General features: G+C 38.5%; 1 protein-coding gene across 1 annotated transcript in view; it reads right to left on the bottom strand.

The window, feature by feature from the left end:
- Window positions 1-21184, bottom strand: part of KMT2C (lysine methyltransferase 2C) — a 187815-nt gene that overhangs the window by 79715 nt on the left and 86916 nt on the right. The window contains exons 7-11 of the mRNA XM_058809368.1: window positions 6905-7067; window positions 6066-6237; window positions 3225-3339; window positions 2265-2437; window positions 1351-1511 (exon numbers count right to left, since the gene is read on the bottom strand). Coding sequence (XP_058665351.1) covers window positions 1351-1511; window positions 2265-2437; window positions 3225-3339; window positions 6066-6237; window positions 6905-7067 — 784 coding nt within the window. The remainder of the gene's footprint in view (window positions 1-1350; window positions 1512-2264; window positions 2438-3224; window positions 3340-6065; window positions 6238-6904; window positions 7068-21184) is intronic.

The raw sequence follows: 21184 nt of genomic DNA on the forward strand, positions 1-21184 counted from the left end.
TTCAGATTAACCTGCTACCTACTGAAATGGGGTTTTGTAGGAGACTGGGAGTTGTGACCATATATGTTCTGCTTTGGACATCTTCAAAATGCTCTAAGAATGCTGCCTGGGAGCCTCTCCTAAGCTTTCAGGAGGGAAATGATCTGCAGAGGCTGAAGTGGTCCCTCTTCCTAACCTGGTGGCCATGCTCATTGACAGAGTGAACTCATTTACAGACATTTTCCCTCCTGTGTCACTGCCCTTCCTCCAGGAGCACCTTTTCTATCATCTCTTTACTGCTCACAAAAGGTGATGTACAGGCTAACATCAAAGAGATGACTTATTTATACAAAACATCAGTCTGAACACAAGCATTAGGGTTTTGTTGTAGCCCAACACTTCCCCTTTCCTTGCCAAAATTTACCAGGCTTTCAAAACCACAGACACTTATGGATAACAGAAGATCAGTGCACAAGCACTGCTGCAAGCCCAAAAATTGCACATGGCAGTGGCTGTGCAGTTCATCTGTTACATTTTAACCTTGCTTCTAAATGTAACCACAGCTGTGCTTCTCGAGGGAAATTCAGCCTGGATGAGTGCAGGTGCTGCCCAACAGAGCACATGGTGTGAAATACACAAAAACATTTACTTCTGAGTTTTTAACCCAGCTCTTGTGGATGACCCACTGGGTTCACAACAGCAGATACAATTTCTCCCTGTGCTTCCTTACTGCTACTGACTTATTTTTTAAAACATACTTTACACTTCTCTACAAGTTTCCACCTTCTGCTTGATTTGTCCACTTAGACAAGAATGTCTCAGAAACAACATGACTGATCATACATTTCTTTGAAAAAGGACACCTATTAAAAGCTGTCTAGTTAAATAAACAGCTGTCCCTTGAACACAGTCCAGCTCCCACTGCTCTGTCCCTCCTGGATAAAGTGAGAACAGGCACTATGAGACTGACCAGAAGCTGGAGAGAAACAGGAGAACTGAATGTCTCCAAAAATATCTACCAGGCACAAATGAGTGAAACAGCCAGGCTGGCAAATGAATACATTTATGAACTGTACCACATCCAAAATAAATCAGTGAAGTTTACAGCCACAGCCTGAGAGGCTGGAGCTGGAATGTTGAGAGCCACAATTATGGTGCTCACCAGCCCATGTTTGTACCCAGGATCCTGAAGCCAGAAAGAGAAACCACCTATGGACTGCCTGAGTAGCTGCTGTTAAACAGAGAAGGGATGAAATTCTCTACTCTCATAGAGTAGAATTTGAGTGGCTGGTTCACAAAAAGAATTGGTGAGACTACAGATGTTACATCTGATATTAGCATTTTGGAACTGTGAAGTTTAAGTTTGATTACCTGTTATACTGTCAGGTTCAGGAATGAGTTCAGAAGTGTTCATTACATCACATGACTGAGTGTGATCCCCTTCTCCTTGTCTACAAAGAGTGCAGATGTAGTCTTTCAATTGAGACTCCAATTCACTACCTGGAGATCTGTCACAGTCTATGTGAATCCATCTGGGAAGATTAATTTATTGTAACTGTGATTTTAGTAATGAAAATATAACGCATCATAGTAAAAATCCATTAAAAATAGCACTATTTCACATTCCTATGGGGAAACAGAGATTTTCAATGCTTGATTATGGAGAACTTTAGAGGAATAAGCATATGTCAGCATGTCAAACAATGAACAAACTTAAACATGAAGACTTAAATTGTCCTTGATAAAGTCAATCAGACTCCACAAGATGTAGAGCATCATCATGATGTTGCACAGTAGCATACAATATTATTGCAAACAAAACATAGTTTACATTCTTAAAATGTTCCAAATACTGTATTTTAGGGTTTTTTTTAATTACTGAAATAGTAAAAGACATAAAATTAAACAGAAAACATAAACTTGAAAATTAAAAAAACCAAAATCAACCCAGATGACTGCAAACAAGAGTCTTTAAACTTTAGGACAATTACTTTTTCAGCCTGCTTCCTCACAAAATAGGTTAAATTCAATAGGCAGCAGCAGCTTGCAGCAAGTAACTCCCAGGTACCCTCAAGTAGCTGCCAATTAATACTTATCTGCTAAGATTAAAATAAAGCTGCCTGCTATTGTTCACTGTATTTAGGGAAGAACGATCAAGGAGCTGCCCAAGATCCTGTGGTACATCAAACACATTGTACATCCTTCCCAGAAACCCATCAGTGTCACACTGCTCATCATGCACCTTTGTGCACTTTAGCACAAATTAACAAAAGCTGGGTACTCACCTTTTGCACATGTGACAATGCAACATATCTTTCTGGAAGTCTTGGAGGCACAGTTTTTCACAGAAAGGACAAGATAAGTTGTCTTGCTGTTGGTAACAACTGTCACATACCAAACAATTATGGTGCCACTGACAACTTGTTCGTGTGCCACACTCAGCACATACTCTACAGTTCTAGAGATCACAAGAATTTAGTAGTTAATTATGGTATTTCACAATGTGGTAGAACTGCCATTAACTGACATTTTCCTGATTTGAATTAAATTTAATAGCTTTTGTCCTTGATAACACAAAGATACCCAGGATCTGATAGCAGAGCATGAATAACCTGCACAACAGTAACAAGTTTCCTGACACTACTCCTGACTTGAAAGGAGTATTTCTTATGAGATTAAACTTTTTTATTGCTACTCTCAGTTATCATATGACTGCCACAAACTGATGTAACATTACATACATCTCACATACAAGGACTTCCCATTGCAATTACTTACAAAGTTACTGATAAAACAACAAATTTATCTTGCTTTCCTCAAATGCAAAGGAACCCACAAGCTGCAGGACTGTTTTGGTAAGCTGGAGGTGAATACCAAGAGACTTCAAGTATGGATTACATACACTACTATAGAGCTTTGAGTTTACATTTTTGTTCCCATTGTATCATGGGAGCAGCTGTTATTAACTGCAGGTTATCCACTGCACCTGGATCCCACACTTCTCTTTTCCCTGTGGAGCTGATTTACAGTCCTACACAGGCTGCTTCAGCCCCAGCACTGACAGCTCCCCCCACAGAGCAGCTGTGGAGCCACAGGATTTACATCCAAGTGGGATTCCTTCAGAAATTACAGATTATATTACATAGCAACAGCATTCCACAATACACCTGGAACAGCACAGTGTGGATAACAAAGTCTGGGCTCTTAAAAATGACCAGAAGTTACTCTGAAACCTTTCCACTTACTTTACATTTCCAACCATTTGTTGGTACAGCATCCATAACTGGCTGTAGACAGAAAGTGTGGTAGCCTTTGTCACATGTATCACACACCAGCATCTTGTTGTCTTCCCCAGAGTGTCTAAGGAAAGTAACAAGTGATCAAAAATAACTTCAATAAGCAGCAACAAAATATCTGTTTCAATAAAAATCTAAACAGGAAGACACAGGTGTGCACATAAAAATATACAAACACTACTTACAAATATCTCCAGAGACAATGCCTTCAAATTCATTTTTAAATACAGGTACATACAACTATGTTTATTCACCAAGAGCTGAGCCTGTGCAACCATTCTGAATACCAGATATTGGCACACTTTCACTTACACATGTGTAGATAGATTTGATGGCCTTTCTGTACTGAAATCAGTTCAAAATCTGCAATATACATTTTATTTCTTTCTGAAGAAAACATCCAGTTGTACTTGTTTCTGCAGTCTGACTGTAATTTTTTCAAAGGAAAAAGGAGCCATCAAGTCTGATTATTGGAGCTCCTACAATGTCAGACAATATGACTGCAAGAGCAAAACAAACATTAAAGGAAGATATTTCTATTTTTCTACAAAGATGTATTACAGAGCTCCACCACAGATTCTAGTGATAAAATAAATTTGCTGAGAACAAGACAAATAGTTTGGTAATATCTAAAGCCATTGTGTTCTGCCTTCATTTAAATAAATGAATGCAGTAAGTAAACATGCAACAAGACTTGCCTACATAAAGCCTTGCAGTACATGGCATTATACATGCTGGATACCTCATTACCTGGGAGACCTGGTGTTCTAAAAAGCCCTCTCTTTGCATGAAGATATGCTTAAAATGCTGTTCTTCCAATAATGGTGAAGAACTGCCATACCACATCAAGTAATTACAGAATCAAAGAATGGTTTGGGTTGGAAAGGACTTTAAAGACCATCCAGTTCCATGGGCAGTGACATCTCCCACTAAACCAGGTTGCTCAAAGCCCATCCAGCCTGGCCTTGAACACTTCCAGGGTGAGGCATCCATGGTTTCTGTGTTCTGAGTGCCCCTCTGCCCAGCCTGGACTCGTGCTTGGAACTGCCCCAGTCCAGGTGCACAAGGTCGCATTTGGTTGAAGTTCATGAGTGTCCCACAGCCCCACCTCTCCAGCCTGCTCAGCTCCCTCTGGATGGGGTCCCTCCTCTTCAGCATCAATTGTCCCACACAGCTTGGTGTCAGTGGCAAAGCTGCTGAGGGTGCCCTTGACCCCACTGCCCATGTCATACTAGCCCCAATTCCAACCCCTTAAGAACAACACTCATCACTGGTCTCCACTTCAGTTCTTGACTCCAGCTCATGAATCCATTGGGTGCTCCATCTGTCAAACCCATCTCTGTCCAGTTTTGAGGCAAGGACAGTGTGTTGGACAGTGCTGAACACTTTGCACAAGTCCAGACAAGTGACATCAGTTGCTCTTCCTCCACAAACTCTGTAGCCCCATCACAGCAGGCACCAGATTTTTCAGGCACTGTCTGCCCTCAGTGAAGTGATGGTGTCTGTCACCATCACCTCCTTATGCCCCATGTGTCTCAGCACAGTCTCCAGCAGGATCTGCTCCATGACCCTGGTAGGCTGGCAGGTGAGATTGACTGGTCTGTGGTTCCCCAGATCTTCCATATTTCCCTTTATAAAAACTGGGTCTATGTTTCTCCTTTTCCAGTGCGTGGGAAATTAACCAGACTGCCAAAACTCAAGTATGATGGATGGTGGCTTAGCCACTTCATCCACCAGTTCCCTCAGAACCCATGGACATATCTCAAGTGGTCCCATGGACTGGCTGTGAACAGACCACATTTTCTCTGCTTTTCCACTAAAGAGAAGATTTGTTAGTAGATGCTGTAATTGCCCAGTATAACATTTTCAGGAATACTATTTGGAACCTTCTTTTCTGTACTAGCTTCATTGCTGAGATTTGCTATCTGCTATGTGTGATCAGGGAACACCCTTTTATTGAAATGGGTTGAGTGAATAGTAGCAAACATCAAGTGCTCTGCTTGGAAAACAGGAAACTGACTGATCAGACACATGAAGCAGTAGCAGAGTGGGTTTTTTCCTTCATACTGTCCCAGCTGATCTGACTAGAGCTGAACAAAACTCATTTCTTTTTCAGTAAGTCCTTCAAAAAAAAAAAGGAAGCAAGCAAAAGAACCCTGCAGTGCCCATCAGATGAAGTTGTAAGAGAACAAGCCCACAAGCAGTCAGGATTTTCTAAGTGAACCCTTACAGTGCTACAGCAACTAAGTTTCATTGTCTCTGCCTTTGTCTGGTGCAACTGCTCAATCAGGGCCACTCATGTCACTTTGTTTCTTCGCTCAACTAAGCCATGGCTCTGTTTTCATTATGATTCTTTATCTGCCTCTCAAAGACATTAAATGAGAGGACCTAGTGCAAGGAGACCTGCCCAGAGTGCAGGTACAGGCACAAGTGAATTGTCAGCTGAGTAAAAGCACAGGTTCTTTGATTGGGAAAACACTACAGTAAAATTATTTATTTGGTATATTTGAGAAAAATTCTCCTGTATATAAAAGGAGGAAAAAAATCAGAATGTTTTGCTGCTTTTCAGAACCTGCCATGATGGTAACTCTAGGGATAAAACACACAGGAATTTCAGATCAGCTTTTTTAGAACAAAGCATTTGCTCAGCTACTTAATACAACAGAAAAGATGGGGAAATAATCTACACTTTTTTAAAAAAACCCAAAATATTTAATGAAATATGCATTTCAAAACCTCAGCACATAAATCTCACGCCATCCTCCTCCATGTCCTGTAAGTCTCACTTACTTGCAGTTCTGGCACACTTTGCAATCAGGACACTGCCAACCTGCTCTTTTTAAAGGTGTGACTTGAATGTCCAGGCACATGCCATGGTAGTGCTGGCCACAGGTAGTACAAAAAAGTTGATCTAAGAGGTCTCCAGGGCTGTCGCACACTGCACAATTTGCTTCTTCCTTTGCTAAAAAGAAATATTTTTTCAATTATTATTTTGTTCAAAATTATGAACAATTCAACGAACTCAAAAAATTACTTAGTAGTTCTTATGCATACAAAACTTGACCATTCTTATGAAATTCAAATTTAATTAATATATTTAATAGTTACTACTTTAATTCAATTTTCTCAACTAATCTTCTCATAACAAAAGTAAATTCATTTTAAACCTTAATGAAGTGTTACAAAAGAAACTGTTTTATTCTCCTCAAGATAAAGCTGAGAGCTTCGGAACCAACTCCTCTGTGGAACAAGTACAAAATAAAGAGACCTAAATTTAACAGACCTATATTTTTATTTAGCTGAAGTGTTTGCAAGAAGGTTGCTCTAACTTGAGTTAGGACAAGCAAGCCTATCAATTTGAACTAAAACTTGACAGAAGACAAGCTTTACCAGTAAACTTCTTCCTTGTTATGTCATTAAAAGAAAAATGCTTTGCTGTGCAGGACTGCTGGTCTTCAAAATAGAGGAGGATGAACTCACATGTTTTCTATCCCTGAACACACATGAATTCTTGGGTATGTGAACTGTGACAGTGCATCTAAACAAATGCATTCTTAAGCTGATCCTATGACTGTGCAGTTTTCATAAAACCTGGTACTAATTGTGCCATTTGATCACTGTGTACTTACATCTTTCAGGAGCCTGAACAATGTGGTCTGGACAAAGGAGGGACAAGTTACTGAAATCCTGAAATGTGCCTGCTCCAGCAGCACAGGGGTAATGGTACATCTGGGTACATTTCTCTTCACAGCATTTGATAGTGGCTCCAAGGTGCTTACAAAATGCACATCGCTGAAAAACAAACAGAACGAGTCATTTAAAAATTTATTTTTCTTGTAAGTTTTTTAGCCAGATCTGTTCCCCCCGTTCATTTAGCAGATGAACACCCTGGCCAGTAGGAGGTAGTGAATACTGAGAAGGAAACTAATGGGTAGTGTTGTCTTTCAGCTGCACTCCCAAACACACTCTGACAATTAAGATTCTTCTTGTCACAGAAAAGCATTTTCATTCTATGTTATCTAACTTGAGCTATGCCTTCAGTAATGGGGCTTGGAGACTTATGCTGAAAATAAAGGCAGATGACACCACGCTGTCAATAGGTTATGACTAAAAACCACATGGCTCTGTAAGCTGTAATGTAAAACCACAGACGCTGTAATCAGAAATGCAAATGGAACTCAAGTATGATGTTCTCCCAAAAATCTTACTGGCATTATACAATTCTCTCTGGGATGATAATGCATTACATAACCCTGCACTTTCTTCTCATCTTGCCTTTCAAGACTACACAAATATCACCACCAAACTTTGAGAAGTCATAAATAAGCACAATTATTATTAGACACCAGAGAAATAATTTCTCAGAAAGAACTACGCAATGATCCTCCAGTTCTCCAGTCAAGAGAGAGCAGAGTCTATCAGTCTGCTTGTAAAAACTCACCCACACCTTTCTGATTCAGTTAATCAGTCTTTTTTCTTTCTCGGATTCATTACAGTCCCTGAAGCACTGTAACATCCTTTTGCACTTTTTCACCAAGGCAACAATAATTTTTAAGGCACAGCACCGTAAGATTTTCAGTAAACTTAAGAAAAAACAGGTCAGCAGCTCACAGGAAGGCATACATAATACACAGCAACAACTGAGCTCAGGGACTCTCATTTTTCACAATAAAAATACAACACTAACACTGGTGTGTTTGATTACTAGCTGAAGTGTCAAGTAACATCCAAATACAAACATAAACCAAATCAAAGAAAAGTTATGTACTGCATCTGCTTAATTCTTAGAATACAGACAATATTTATTCTCCTAATTCTTCTCTGTTTCAAAGCCTGGCATGAAATTAGGCATGAAATAGTGCTACTACAAGTCCACAGATATCAAAACCAGCCCATATGAAAATACAAATCACAAAGCTGTGTCAACAGCTACCTTGATATTCTTTAAAACCAGATGAAATTAACATCTTCAGAAAAATATCTGCCAGCACCAGAACTCATGGACAAGAGACAGAAAAAATATTAGTGTATGCTAAACAGAACTGCAGTGTAAAGAGAGAAAATGCTCTGGCAAAGAAATGAAAGGGGATCACCAAGGAGAACTACTGACAATGCTCTGTCTGTCCTGTGATCTGCAGACATCTCACCCCTACCCATGTCTAACACCTGCTGATGTGCAGGTAAGCTGCATCCTGGTACTTTACCAGCTGAAATGCAGAGCAGAGGAGAGGGAACAAGGTAAGCAAATAATAACATGGAGCTCTTGAAGGAGAGCAAGGCAGCAGCAATGGTAATTACATTTATGGTCTGTCAACAAAACCAAAATCCTGCAAGAAACTCCTTTTAGGAAATTATACCCCCAGTGAGCACTTGCTGAGGCTGCTGCACAAGGTAAATCCTGAACTTAGATGTAAACCCATGAAAATACAGCCCAAAGCCTCTAAAAAAAAAGATCTGCAGCTGCACTGTGAGCCACACACAACCTATTTTGTCCCTGATGTTCTAAAAACCTATGGAGATGGACCAAGACACAACTCTTACAGGCCACACTTTTTTCAAAGATTTTACTCAGTAGACAAAAAAAAAATAGAAAGTGGAACTTGGGAGGAGCTAAAGTCCAAAATGTATCCCTCAAAAAAGTATTCAACAAGACTTTGCTGGATCCCATTATTGACCCTTAGTAGCTATTTATTCAGGAAAAGAAAATTATGAAAGAACTGTAAGCACTTAAATAATCAACATTTATTAAAAGCTAGGAATAATGGAATAAAATAGCAATATAAATGGCATTTTTAAATACCACATCTGTTTTTCAAAACCACCAATCAACCACGCTACGCAGCAACCATAAAATCAGAATGTAACTTTTCCCAAATGTTCTATGAATAAATGAAGAAATTATTGAAAATTAGGAAACTACAGGATTACTATAAAACCTTGAAAAATGTTGATGGTGGTTTAAGGAACCACATAAAGATGCTGGAAGAAGAATGGAAGTCCAAGTTACATGTAATTGAACCCTTCAAATCCATCTGCTAAACTGCACTGGCAATGAAAAGCATTTGGCAGATAAGTGAAATACACTTTGAAAACAACGTGGTATGTATCATCTGAAGCAAATAAAAAGCACAGAATATCAACATTTGCTGAATTTGTAAGAGAGATAAAGCAGTCTGAAGAAACTAATGCCCAAAGGGACTTTTTTGGCAGCAGATGTTGGTGAGAAGAGTTACTTTTCCAGCACTAGAAGCCAACACTCCTCTGAAGCCAGGCCCCATGCTATGACCCCAAAAGAACAGCAGAAATGTATTAAATTAAACAAAAATATTAAAAGCTCTGCTAAATGAAATCAGTAACAAATAAGACTTTACTACTGCTAAAACATGGCACCATGACAGCAGGAGATGGAATGAAGCAGTAAATCATGCTGCCCATGAGATGCATGCCCATATGAGGACAGTCCCAGAGCCAGGACAGGCTGGAGTCTCCAGTTTCACTGGTATGAGCACAAAATAAGGTGTTGTGGGAAGGGGGTGGAAGCTGAATTTGAAGGGCAGCTATTGGAAAATGGTAATCTGTCAAGGCAAGACAAACACTGTTTTGTTAATGGATCAAATAATTTTACGTTCCCGTTTTACAGGAAAAAAACCTCAACTTTATAAGGTGTCAAGAAGCTGGAGAGGTTATTTATTACTTATTCATAATACACTCAAGGAAATAAACTAAAGCAGAGCTAGCAGACTATTTTCCTACTCAGGAAGTCCTTCAGTGGTTACCAACTGTTCCCTTCAGCAAGTTCCTTGTGCACTTGTCCATTGCAACAAAGCTCTGAGTCCATCCCTACTTGTGCTACTTCTTACTCCTGTGATTTCCTTCATTTAAAACTATCCACCCCTCTTTCTACTTGATAATTTTGACTTTTTTCTTTTTTACATCTGCTTTTTCAGACAGAAAAGGAACTGATTTTTAAAAGCAAAAGTTATGTCATCTTTAAAATTTGATTTTAAAATTCCTTTTGTTTACTAATCTCACTGGTTCAAATATGACATTGTTGAACATAATACAGTGGAAGAGGAAGAACTAAGTGAACACACAGAAAACAAAACCTGATTAATCTCTTCTCTGTATTCTAGCTCTATGGGAGAGCATCCTCCATGAAATAAGAGTGGCACAAACCACACAGAAGATTTCCAGGAAGGCAAAAACTCAAAAACCTCCTTGCTACAACCGTAATTGCACCAAAACCAGCTGAACAAAAATGTTAATTCTGCCTTGTTCAGCTCAGCTGATGTCACAAATCCTACTGGCTTTACTGGAAACAGATGGCCAAAGTGGCAAATGGTGACAAGAGCAACAGCTTTTTGTTTCGGTATTTCTAACCTTCCTGCTGGTTCCATACTTTAGAGTACTCCAAAATCCTGTGCAAGTTCAAATTATAAAAAGATGCCTGTAAGACAATGAAAGAGTTTATCCAGATAACACCAAGAACTAATCAGAGGTCATGTTTTATCATTTTATTGCCCTCAGAATTACTTTACAGTATTACTGTCTCTGCAACCAGACAAGTAACAACCCTTAGAAGACAGATATTAAAGAAAGGCTAAAATACAGTCTTTGAGTAAGTACTTTGCAACTTGGTTAGTGTCCTAAACCTAAATGTTAGTACTGTGAATTGCAAAATGTTCTTAAGCAAATGACAAGTTTTTCAGTGATTATGAACTTTTTCTTTAAAAAAGATCAGGTGACACAATCTATGAGAAGAATAAGAACTTTTAATTTTATGATAGTGTACCAAAAATACACACAAGCCATCTGTCCTTGGTTAAACAATTTAATGTATTACCTGTAAGAACAAATTTCAAACAGTTTAGCTATAGAGAAATGCTGTCACACAAACCTGTGACTGAAGAGCACTGGACCTTAACAACCTGTCACTAAGGAGAGCATGAAGAAATTTTTATATAAACAGTGATTAATGAAGCATGTTCTGTGGTGGTTCTGATAATCTTCATTGGTTACTCCATCATCTAGAAAAAGTTTTATATTGCTTGCAGACACTAATGACCATTAGCACCTCTCATGTCAAATACACTGGTTTAAGTACCATAAAGCACTAAAGAGCACAATGCAGTAAAATGGCAACACAAAAACAATTAATGGCTTTCTACTGAACTACTAATTAGAAGTACTAAACAGAACACCTTTCCAGGAGTACTAGAAATTACCTTCTAGCTTTTTAATTTTATATGACTCATGTCACAGATTTGGAAATTACTTCAATTTATAACAAGTCAATCAGAGATCAGTTACTCCTCTTCCTCAAACCTTAACACAGTGACTCAACACATTCAATCAAGGCACAAAGCAGAAGACTCTTTTTAGGTGTGGAAATTTCAGGCTCTCTACAAGTCACTATTTTGTTTCTCCTTCACACCAGTTGCCTCTCTTTTTCATCTTCATTAAAAAGTACATTAAATAAACTGTGTTACTATTAAGGCATTTAAGAATTCAGAGAAAAAAAGCATTGAAGTTTTGGAGGGGTGTTTTTTGTAATAGTGATGAATAGGTTAAAACCTTGCAAGAATCAAGTTTGCTAAGTAAGATACCATTTTTTATTTGAAACTTGAAATAGGTAGGAGAAAACATTTATTGCACACAAATTCTTCCTCATATAACCTGAAATGTTCCCAAACCCTGTTTATTCAGAAGCTCCACTGAAGGGTTTGGGTGCCTTAGAGCTGTGTTTTACTCATCATTACATAAGCTAGCAGAATAACTGCATGGATATGATCTCCCTCACAGGCTCTGCCTTTGCTGCTTTTTTCACACTTCCATGAAGAAAAAGGTTTTTTTTTTAATCACCTCCTCGTTTTCTGCAAGAGTTAGGATAAAGTAAATGTTTTCAGTGAGGCTAAGCTTTTCCACAGCTATCAACCAGCTACTCCCTTAATTCCCATCTAATATCCACCATGGCAGAAGAGCACACACGAGCCTGTTGTTTAGTTAGACTGTCAACAACAAGAAGGTCAATAATGTTTAATGTAATTTAAACTGTGGTTATTAGGCTTCAGCATCAGCAACTCCAGGACAAACAAGGCAAGAACAAAAATCATCAGCTTTGGTTTGAGGCTGCTTTTTGGCAGGCTCAGAAAACAGACTATTGTGCCAGTTCCATTTGATTCATGCTCAGAAGGTCTTAAGAAGTGTGTGTAGACATTTCTTTGTGTTGGCAGAGCATGGGCTGAGCCACAAATTGTTGGAGGCTTTAGAAAAAATAATTGAGGGAAACATTGCTACATGCTTGTTGTTTAATGATCATCTCTAGGCATCTGTTACTGGTCAGTGCAGAACGTACTGGGATGAAGTCAACTTTCTGTCAAACCCAGCACAGCTCCTAAACTCCTAAATCATATATAGGCATTCTGAAGTAGCTCAAGCATTCTATGGGGTATGCCATAAGTACGTTTATAAAGGCATTTAAAGTAAAAGTAGAATTTACTGCTCATACAGTCACACTGTGCTTCCAAAGGACACAAGGCTTGATGAGAGCATCCAAACTTCATTATATTTAATAAGGCCTAGTCATTTTATGGAATTTACTTCATGGCAATTCAGTTGGCCAAACAGTGGGTTACCATTTTCAAGCTCCGCTGACAACACTGGCCAGATCTCCACTGCCTGCAGCTGGAATTGCAACACAGCTCTTAGGTAGGCACATCCACAGGGGGTCAAAATTTAGATTACAGCCTTGAGCTGTCCTATGTTGACACAAGTTCTTTACTGGTACGACAGCCAAGTCCAGACCAAAGTTTGTGTCAGCACAGCACTATCAAAGATGGGATGTGTTTAAAAAGAATGGAAGTGTTTAAAAACACTTTCATATAAATCCTCTTCCATTTTTGCAAGTTTTCTGAACAATAAAGAGCTGGGGAAAATTCTCACAACACATCTCTAAATTCTCTTACATGTTATTGGAACACTTAGACAAAACTTTCCAGCCATTTCTGACAAAAGGAAAGTCATTAACAAAAACATTTTGTTCATCTTAAAAACAACCTCATTCATGGGACTTGTAATTTGTCATGAGTTTCAGAGTGGGGGACGCAACTTCTGCCCTTTCCCTGCAGATCTACCCAGACGTGACCAAGCTTGAGAAAACTATCTCCTTTTTTTTTTTTTTTTTAATGTATAACACTTCCAGAAATTTGTCAGTGAAAAATCACAGAAAAACCTACTCTCACTGATCATGACTGATCCTCTCCAATTTCCAGCACTGACTGGACATCATGTACCTCCTGCAAAGGTTCCTTCAGTGTGACCAGGATTAGAGGGGGGAAGTCTGTAATAAATACTCTAAGCCTAAGCACAAAAAGCCACTGGAATGGAAAGCAGACATCCCTAAGGATCCTGATACTGCTGTCACTTAATCATCTGGGGAATAGGAGTATCCAGCACACAGGCAGATGGACAAGGAGCAAAGAGACAAAAGGGATTCACTGTGTGAATGAATCTGAGACTGGGAGGAGAAACCATGGATGGAGATGGAAGCTGAGGAGGAGTAGGGACAACATTTGAAGGGCCAATTAACAAACCTGGGCACTCAAGTTGGATAAAGACCTTAAGGGAACTTGGGTGTAAGACTCAGGAAGTGGTGATGGGACAGATCTCAGCAAGAACCTAAGCAAAAGGGATGCGAAATGCTAAGGAGAGATTAAGAGCGGAATGGCTAAAAATATCAACCTGAACAGAAAGTCAGAAGTCTGAGACAGCTGAAATTGGATGAAGATTAGAAGGAGGAAAAGTACACTGTTCTCTGACACCTAGTGCTGTATCACTATCAGCCAGCCAGCTCAAATAGCAGTGCTCTCATGCAGCCACAAAGGCTTTGAACCTGCAGTTTGGGAGGTCTGCCTCTTCCTTTTCTCCCTGACAAAAGGAAATGATACAGGCAGACAAACACAAGGCAACACAAGACATGGAGACAGATAAAGGAATGGGCAGACATGAACACGTGTGTGTGCACTAAAACAGAAGGGGCATTACAGATCAAACGTGGATTTTGTGCATAAAATAGATGTTTTAAGAGGAGTCACTGACTTAAAGAAACCTGTTACCTGTGAGACCGTGCTTAATTTACAGAGAGAAAAAAAGGAAATATTGGATGGCTTGTTGTGGATGGCTCATGGAAGAAGAAAAGCACTTTGTTATGGCAACAGAGCAATGGCCTGCAAAAGACTTGCAATTTCATCTCTTCCAGGAAGCTCCTTGATGATACCGGGCAGGTATCACTTACTTTTGCTAAGTAAAATTTTTCTTTTTTTATTTTTTAGTTCTTAATCTTACTGTTAAAAGTTTTCTTTGCCCTGTAAAAATTCAGCCTTAATTTCTACATAGATTGTGCACTCACAACTGCACCAAAATGAAGAACTGCAATATCAGTGCAACCTTTTTAACTAAGTCTGAGTATTTTTGAAACTCCTTCAATTTGCCATCCAAATTAGCAGATATAAATAAATTCAACTTCTCTGGTGGCAAACGTAGCCTAAGACACATAACAAGGCCACATAATTTGCTATTTCAAAAAAATTACAGACAAGTTATTCACATGTTTATTACAGTAAAAACATTATTGAAAAAATCATGCAAAAATGAGGAAATCTTTCTTCTCAGCAGTATCTGAATAGTCTACATACCTACACACTAAAGAAAAATTTAAAAAATGGAATATTGAAGAGATTTATACTAAGACAGCAATGTCCACCCTATGGACTGAACTAGGCACAAAGTGTTCTGCATAATTCATAATCAGGCCAAGGCACAAAAGACATTAACTGTGTGCAAAGGACACAAACTGTGTGCAAAGGATGTTAATTGTGTGCAGACAACCTGTCTTCTGACATGGCTTTACTTTGTGTTTTCATTTTATTGTCTTAATAATGCACTCTTTTAAGAAAGATTTTGAAGATGCATTACCCTGATTTAACAGAAAGTTAATGTCAGCCAAAGTCAGTATATACACTCAATGACACATATAATTTACAAGGTAATAGAAGGGATGGAGTGACAAGAAACTCTGGATTATGTAGAGACATAAAAAATGCAAGAATTTCCTGCCTTTAATACCTTCCTCATTAGTGAGCACCTCCTTAGTATTCCTTCCCCACTGACTGCAATCAGTACCTTATTGTTCATAATTCCTATTTCCTTGGCTGTTCCTAAATTGCACTCTCCAAATGGCACAAAGTCATCATAAACAAAATCCTACATCTTCAGTTCACTAATTTCTGTAAATTGAGCTCAAACAAAGCAATTAGGTGGCATACTTGGAAACTACCAGCTTGAACATTAGTATCATTTCTTCCCTAATAAAAACTTGACATGTTTTATCTGGCTAGGTCTTTTAGCTTTTTTTTTCAACTTGACTAAATTAGACACTTATATGTATTTGTCCCATTGCTTCTCCCAAGACATGGTATTCCAAACCATATTATATAGTATTTATATAATATATAACATATTATATAAATAATATTATATTATATAATCGATTTAACTCACAACCACTGAAATAAATAAGCCCCATGTCTTTCCATCCTGTTCCTTCACTGATATTCCTAAGGCAAGCATTGTGTAGTGCAACATCTTGACCTAGAATTTAAAACCCTAAAATTACTGGTCAAACATTGAAGCAGGTTATTCAGCTGGGCTTCAGGGAGGTGAGGGTAAGAAGGGGCTGTTTGTTTCAGTTTTGCAGAATGCTGCCTCAGTAGCTTGTGAAGAAAAAAGCTGCCAAATTTTGTAATGAATTCCACAGAACATTAAGTCTGATGCTTAGCAGAAGCCATAACTGTTAAGTAAATGATATCCTTTTGATGAATACCCTTATTTGAAAACAACATTGATTCTTCTAACCCTCTAGCAGCGTCCCAAAACAGATGTGCACAACTGCAAATTCTGTTTGCTTTCAGGTTTACGAAGTGTGATGACATTTTTACAATCCTGCATGAGCCCTTTTACCCAGGAGTAAAATAAAGCACAATAATTCTTCACCATCTGTTTGTTAATTTTGCATTCATTTAACTTTGCATTTTGAACTAATAATCATTTTCTTATAATATGGTTTGCTCCACTGGTAGAAATTACAGCTGTTCAATTAAAAAAAGAATAGTTTATAACACAGCTTTCCTCTAAATAATTCCATTGCTCTTAATTATAGAAATGTTAGTGCCATCAAATGGAAAAGAACTGCCAGAGATTAGTGCTATGCTTTATATGTCACAGATTCCCTTAGTAAATGTACATATTTTCTTCTGTTCCTGCACCAATTCCTACTTGGTCTCTTTTAACATTAAAGCCATTTTTCTCCACTACAAGATTCTGTGTGTTTTTTAAGATTGTTACATGCAAAGGTACAAACAATTAAATGAAGCTTCTGTTTCGTTTGTGACACAAAGTCAAACCAAGCACAGTCCTACTTCTTCATTATGCTTTTCCTTAATCTCTAATGACAGGACAAGGAGGTTTTGATATTTATATTTCAGCTGGTTACAGCTAAACTAGGGCTGGAATAATGTCCTAAAAGCTTTTTCTCACCATGTTTACAGTCAAATGGGGAAATCCCATTCCTATATCAAAAGTAAAACCACATTGAAATAACATGAATAATACATCAGAGCTAGTGAAGGGGAAACAATTTGGGTCAACAAAAGATGTGGTGCCTGGAGAGAGAGCAGGAGGCAGTCAGAGATTCTCAGAGCTCTGCTGTGGACTCTGTGCTCTGCTCTGGACAGGGCATTTCCCACACAGACCAGGCTGGAAGGTCACAAGCCCTAAACACAGACTGTCCCCACGCTGACACAGTGGAGAGTCCACTTCACTGAGGTTCCTGGGCTTAATCATCATCATCATCTACAAATAAACTCCTCAAGAGACACAGCCTGCTCAGCTAATTCATGTCAGCAGTCCAGTAGTATTAGAGAGCTGTTCAGATGGTTAAAACAATCAAGATGATTGCACTGTTTTCTAAAACCAATTTTATCTGATGGCATAGAAATCTCAGCATCAGATGACATCCTAATGCTGTGACAGTGCTAAGATAACAATTCTGCCACAGTACTAGGATCAGTATTTTACTTATAACGCCCATAAGACAAGAGATGGTTTACTACAAAATTGATTTATTTCAATTAAAGGAGTTCAGAAAAGGCTGAAAAACACTCAACTGGTGTTTAAGACTGTAACAGAGCACTCACCTACAGAAATAAAATTCCAGACACAACAAGATCACATAAAATTAGGAGTGAAAGTCCAACCACAGGTTAGTGAGAGGCTCAGCTCCCAGTCCTAGCAGAATCCTGCACATCCTGACCTTTCAGCTTCCCAGACAAGCAAGCATTGCTTCCAGGGCCGACCTTTTCTGGGGGATTTATCCATCACAGCATTTCATGTCTGACAGGAAGCAAACATTGTGGAGGTGCCCAAGGCACATTCTGCTGTGATGGATGTGTAATGGTAAGAGTCTTCCCAATGATTTGCCATCTATTTCAAGTTATTCTCATTAAAAAACCGCACCTGGTGTGACATTTGGGAAAACAGAAACTCCTACTTATTGAAGTTACCAAATCCATTTATATTTTGGAAAATGAGCATTTGCCTCACAAAGCTGAAAGAATAATAATAACAACTGAACTGTCTTCCTATGTCATTTCTCTAAAAGTTCTCCATTTGCTTTTAAAGGTTCATAATTTGTCAACACATCTCCCTGGAAATACCACACAAAAAACATCAGAGATTCTGTAACAATTTGCAGTAATTGAAAGGAAAAAAGCCCTCAATATTGCCCTTGGATATTTGGTTGGATTTGGTATTTAGATTCAGATTCATTATTTATTCTGCAGATTCTGTCATTCTTCCCAGTTCTTTGCGTAGCAGTTTCATAGTGAAGAAAATTTTTGAACAGAAAGGAAATACTAAAGTATAAATTTTAAAAAGTGCAAAGGGAAAGGCTAGATGTGGAAGCACTTGCAGTTTTATAAAAAAAAGTGCCCAGACTGCAGCTCGAATACATGTATCTGCAGTGAGACCTGTATTATTTGGTAACAGCTACTTTCCTTCCCTGATGTACTGAAGGGGAAAGTGACATCTTTGAGGGAAACCATTAATATCACTGAAATCACATTGTTAAATAAAACCTCATGTGAAGTGCTGCTTTGAGAACACGCCACTTCATCAGTTCTTCAATTAATGTTATTTAATAGGATTCTTATAATTAATCATGACTATGACTCATGGAACACCTACACATTCATTACTGGCAGCAGACCTACTATTGTCTGCCTACTTCTTATTCCCAGGTCAGAGCTGCAGAATGGGGAGGGACAAGTATAAACATGAAAATAAACAATATTAATTCTTTCACATAAATAAATGACTATCAACAGTGGCCTATTAGGAAAAATAGCTTTAATGCAATTAAATGTCTGATTTCCCACTGAGGTGATGCACTTGCACAGGATGGGCAGCTGCTCCACATTTGTGAGGATTCCTTAGATGCCTCTCTCATGCCTGATTTGCTCCATGTTATTAAAAAACCACTCAACGACACCTGCATTAATGGCACTACTTCATACTGATGTCTGCAATATTTATGCTCAATCTGCAACTCTGGGACAGAACTTACACTAATGGAAGTCAATAACAAAATCTTCAGGGAGTTCAAAACTATTTTTTGCTAATGGTTTGATTCTGTGAGCTGCTGAGTACACCAAGCTCAGAAGTAGTTTTTAGGCTACTGCTTAAAAGCAAACTGATGCCAACTGATTAATATGAGTACTCCTGAGTTTTAAAGTATGTCTGTAAGATATTTTTGAGGCTGGGTGAAAATCCCAAATGAAAATCCACAATATAATTTATAGTAATCAGGAAAAAAATCTCAGACTCTTTTGACTGGAATAATCAGAACCCCTTTATAATTCTAATTTCATTAAAGAGTCTGGACTGTAAAGCTCTCATTCAAAAAAAACCATGTGACTCACATTCATGATAAATTTAACAGACATGCTTAAATAAAATACTATATAAAAGGGAAACTGCTGTGAAACCTAGATTAGAGTCAGTTGTGTAACACTAAGCAAACAATGCTACAGCTGAGCAAATACACCTACCAGTCCCACTGAGGTATTTTTTCTTTTTATTCCTCTGCTATGTATTAAATAGAAAGCTGCTGAAGAGGCCTTTTTATTTCTATAATGCTCAAAGCATAATGAGGACCTGTCCTTGACTGAAACTAACCAATATTAACTCCAAAAGACTGATTACTCTTTTTTCAAAAATATAACCATCACACAAAAGGCAAAATTAGACCCTTGAACACCAACAATAAAAAACCCCAGATGAGCTATGGAAAAGACTGAATATAAAATATTTAAATCAGAAGCAACCATGAGGGAGGTGGTAATAAGGTTGGAAAAGGAGGGCTGCATTAAAACACCTACAAAGGTGAGGAGATTGGTGGTACTGCCACATTTCCTTGTGTAAATTTTATAAACTTACTGCTGGCATGCTGGTTAAGAGATGGGTATGGTTTCCTGACTTTTTAAATATATACAGAGCTCCAGTTTTCTTATTTGCTGAAAATACTAATGGCATAATAATTTAAATAAATTTCTTAATATTTTTCATACATTTTAGAACGATATTTTATTTTCTTGTTCCACATTCATAGTTTGGGGCATTCCACTGATATTTTTTCTCTTTTGTAGACACTGAAGGACTATGCCATTGTTGCTGAGCACAGAAAGACAGAAGAAAGGGAGAGCCCAAGTATCTGCATTCTCATTTTCTACAGCAAAGCCATAAAATGGGTCAGTTCCACCAGTAAAATGACACATTACCAAGGAACAAGGTACATTCTTGATTTGAGACACAGTGTGATTTTCCTTTAGTGGGTTTTCTTTGCTCTTCAGAAATCAGATTCTCTCTGGTTTTAACAGATAACCCTTCCCTTCAGATACTAAAATCCTGTAATAGAATGTTAGTGAACTGCTATGTCACTGCCTTAATGCTCAGAGTAACATTTATGAAATACATCAAGGGAAGTGGGGAGAGAAGAAAAAAAAAAGAGGATTTCTTTCGATGCATTATGAAAAAAAAGTGTTTTTTACCCAAGTCATGCAAAAGGAAGAAAAGGTCTTTGTGAACACACTTGCGCAGTTTGGAACACACAGTGAACAATTTCACTTCAGAGCCTCCAGTAAATTATTTCAGTGAATGTTAGTGAATAAAGGAAACCTGCACTGGAAATTCCTCCAGGAACACAGGCCCTTTCATGTTTCTCAGCAAGGCTCTTCAGCTTTCACTCCTGGGCTGTTGCTGTTTCTCAGCCTCTTTCTGTCTGGTTCCTACACCTCAGCCTGCCCTCAGTGCTTATCTATCACCTATTCAGCATCAAAACCCTCTCAGAAACGTTTCTGTAGCCACAGTTTCTCTCCCAATTCTGTACCCACCTATCTGACATCTGGAGTTCAAGAAAGGTGCATTTTTCAAAGCATTCAGCCTGAAAAAACCCCACACTGAAAATTCTAAGGCTGACCCTGTTTTCCTACTCGATTGTCATGGGAGTGCTCCCATGGAGAGCTCCCTGGAACCCCCTCCTGGCTCCAGAGCAGGCACCCAGCAGCACCACTGCTCTGGCAGAGAAAAACAATGGATCAGGCTGAAAAATCAAACAATTCCCCCTTCAGATGAAGCCACACAAACCATCTTAAGGAAAGACACTTAGTGCTGCCTAAGTAATCCAAGTATTTTCCTCTCTCGTTTGCTGCTGTATTCCACAAATGCAGTTATAAAGGGAAAGATCATTTAGGTAGATTCACCTGCCAGAAATGGCACTGTGCTTCTGTTCAGATGGA

Source organism: Ammospiza caudacuta, chromosome 1 (genome assembly GCF_027887145.1).
Source record: "Ammospiza caudacuta isolate bAmmCau1 chromosome 1, bAmmCau1.pri, whole genome shotgun sequence".
Lineage (NCBI taxonomy): Eukaryota > Metazoa > Chordata > Aves > Passeriformes > Passerellidae > Ammospiza > Ammospiza caudacuta.